General features: G+C 38.1%; 1 protein-coding gene across 1 annotated transcript; it reads right to left on the reverse strand.

Moving 5' to 3' along the window:
• Positions 1–209: 209 nt before the first annotated feature.
• LOC103373208 (Golgi reassembly-stacking protein 1-like) lies at positions 210–3124 on the reverse strand (the record flags this gene model as incomplete). The annotated part of the gene is made up of 6 exons (XM_008303051.1): positions 210–1169; positions 1672–1794; positions 1888–1999; positions 2078–2216; positions 2804–2934; positions 3038–3124. Coding segments are annotated over 6 exons (816 nt in total), but the record flags the coding sequence as incomplete, so codon positions are not given.
• Between the last annotated feature and the right edge of the window lie 195 nt (positions 3125–3319).

Below are 3319 nucleotides of genomic sequence, written 5' to 3' on the forward strand. Positions count from 1 at the left end.
AGCATGAACTCACTCTTCTAGAAATGACTTGTACTGACAACAACAAAGAACACTCATTGAATTAGGTGTGTTGATTCAGAACAAGTAGGTGCGGCCTGTCAATATATTGTCAGCCTTCTTTTCAGGTGGTTTCGACACACAAAATAGAAAAACTTCTGCACTGTAATGATGCACATACCTCATAAAAAACACAAGTAGACTACTGGAGGTTTACCTTGACCATGTTTTTATAAATATCTGTATATTTCCCATCCTTCCATACAGATCAGAAACATAATTTAATTAAAACTGATATCAAGAGACGAGACAGACAACAACTACGCATCACACATAGCTCACTCATGTCCACCGATCAAAAGTCAAACTTACATATAAAAAAAGATTTCAAACGAGACATAAAGGCATAAAGGCTAAAATGGTAAAAGCCTGAGATTAAAAAATCGTCGTACCCACGAGAAGATAGAAACATAAACCCCAATTCCAAAACCTAAAAAGTAAACCCACATGGATATGTGTGAACTCCAGGTCAAGCTTTCTTCATCTACAGTGTTTCAAACTATTTAAGGTGATGGTGGTAAGAGCAACAAGACTAAATATTATTTTTTTAACCTTTGTCTTTTCTTTTTTTTTTTTAAAACAAGGAAGGTTTTCAGCAGCATCTGGACTTAGCTAATTCTTCATCTTGTTTGATGTTTAAACATATAGTGTGCCTAAATTATAGAATACATTCATATTGCATTAGCCATCTGTATTTCTAGTCTTACCTGTCAAAATAATATCATTCTTAAATGTGCAATTTAGCATGCAGCAATGGCACTGGTATAGAAATAAAATTCTGGGAAGCTAAAAATAGTTCCAGTGATACAACTTACAATCATAACGGAAGCTTTTCTGTAACACGATGTGCTCTTCATCTTTTGTTATGCAAACTAGCTTGACAGTTACTTATTCTCTGGTAATGAGGTCTGAGCTTGAAGGCTCTGAACTAGGATCTTGCATCTCTGGGTTACTTGTAACACTTAGGCTCTCTGTGGTAGCTTCAAGGCCAGTACTGTCATGTGCAGATGCGTTGGTGGTCAGATCTACATCACAGCCCTGCTCAGATTCCTGAATGTCTGGTTTTTCTTCCCTCTCTGGAGATGAAGGTCTTTGGTCAACAGATGAATTATCTGAAAAATAATAATAATACATGTAGTTGAAGCCCAAGGATGCAGTTACACTTTCATGATGAATTCAGTGTACTTTTTTTGCAAATTTCTTTTTTAACCTTCCCCTAATTATTATTTGTTTGACTACACAGGCAAATGTTGCCATTAAACTGTCTGTGAGTTTAAACCTACACTCAGATTACCTCGCTTCATTCCATACAGCCATGATGATTAGTGATGAGCACGACTAACCAACACCAGCCTCATAAAATGCTTAAGCCCTGTGTCTTAATTGCAAACATCTATATAAAAAATTATGCTTTCTATATTTGGGAGGGCTTGTTCTATTCTGCAGTATCAGAAACTAATGGACCAACTAAGGGATAAAATGGACCCAAATTGCAAGGCGTGTCAACAATGGCCGGCTTTAATTGTTCTCATTTTTCTTTTCGTGTTGGACGGCATTATCAACCCATAATTGCTTTATTCAGCCACACAATTTAATCATGTGCGAAATACTTACCCAGGCTACACTGATCGCCCGAGTCATCTCCATAATTAGCAAACATGGAGGTGTGGCCCTCGCCATTAGTGGAAACGGCATCTGACAAATCTGAAGTCATCACTTCGGGTGTGTTGGAAATATCTGAAAATAGCACAGAAGAAAAGGCTCATTATTTTGCGTGAAGTGACTCAATATGTCAATTAGATTAATGTGTCTTCAGATAAGATTGGTTACCTGGGTTTGCAGCCTGCTGTGTGGGTGAGCTCACACTCAGCTCCTGCATACCTCCTTCGATTTGATTCAAGTCTGTTTCAGTAGGTGGACTACATTCAGCCACAGAAGGCACCTGAAGATAAAGAACACAAGATTACATAAAGTCTCTACCAAAGGACATTTAAAACAAACAAAAAAAGATTGACTGTACCTCAGTGCGTTCAACTGCAACTTGTTCTTCACTGCTACTACTGACCGTCGGGGGAAGAACACTTTTATTCTGGATGTTAAGCTGCACTGGACGCGTTGGAATCCTGTGCAAGTAGCCATAGCCAATGCCGCAGCCTAAGCTAAAATGTAGCACACAGAACACATGGATATTTCAATTCAGGTTTATTCCATTTGTGAGCATACTAGTGACATGATGGTTAACTGTATATGAAAGGACACCTCAAGTTTGGCATTTGATCATTGCTATCTTACTCTTTTGAAATGTAATGAGAGGAGGGTGGATCTGACTGGACAACCCAAGGACAGTATCTACACTCATATGCTAGCGATTGGTCGATCACAAGGTAATCGTGCCATAAAACATGTCCTGCTTTATTTTACTCTAAATGGAACCACATCTTACAAAATGAACATCATGCTGTAATGAAGGAGGCATGAAACCAGCGATTTAAAGCATAAACTGATCAGAAAAATGTTTACTGAGGTGACAAATCAGGTGAGAAGAGGAATAACTTTCTCATTGTCTTCAGAATTATTTCTGCAAGGAGAGGTGTTGCCCCCTGCTGGTCACTATAAAGAACACAGGTTTAAAGCACTTTGACATAACTGCCTCTATCTTGAACACACAGCCTCTGACACATTAAGCCACAGCAATATGTTGTTGCTATGATGTACTTTAATTTGAAAAGAAAATAAATAAGCTGACCTTCCCTCTCCTCCCCATGCTCCGTTGGGAGTCACCACAATCTCTCTGCACTGCTCAGTCTGTATGTTATACACCAGCAGTTTCAAAGGTTTCCCCTCACTGGCTTCAATCAAAGAAAAGAAGTCCTCTGACTGCAGGGGTGACACAAAAAGAGTTCTGTCAGTGTATGCTTTTTTTTTCTTCTTAAATATTAAATTAGAATTTTAATTAAATGAAGAATGCAAGAAAGCTCACATCTTGTAACACCTGGTCAGCACCGACAATAAAGTCATCATGTGCGTTAAGGCCGGCGAGTGCTGCGGGAGAATTTGCTTCTACATCCTACAAAGGGAAAGAAAGAAGGCATTTTTCTTCAATAGCACTGTCTGAATTAAACTAACATCCAAAATAATATATTAATACATTAACATTTGTCAGAACATTTTATTAACCTACAAGAAATACACAGTTAGCATTACCTTGCAGATTTGGCACAATATTAAGCTCAAAATAAAGGTGCAAAATTGCAAACATGTT

This window comes from Stegastes partitus, unplaced genomic scaffold, assembly GCF_000690725.1.
Source record: "Stegastes partitus isolate 25-593 unplaced genomic scaffold, Stegastes_partitus-1.0.2 Scaffold1925, whole genome shotgun sequence".
Classification (NCBI taxonomy): domain Eukaryota; kingdom Metazoa; phylum Chordata; class Actinopteri; family Pomacentridae; genus Stegastes; species Stegastes partitus.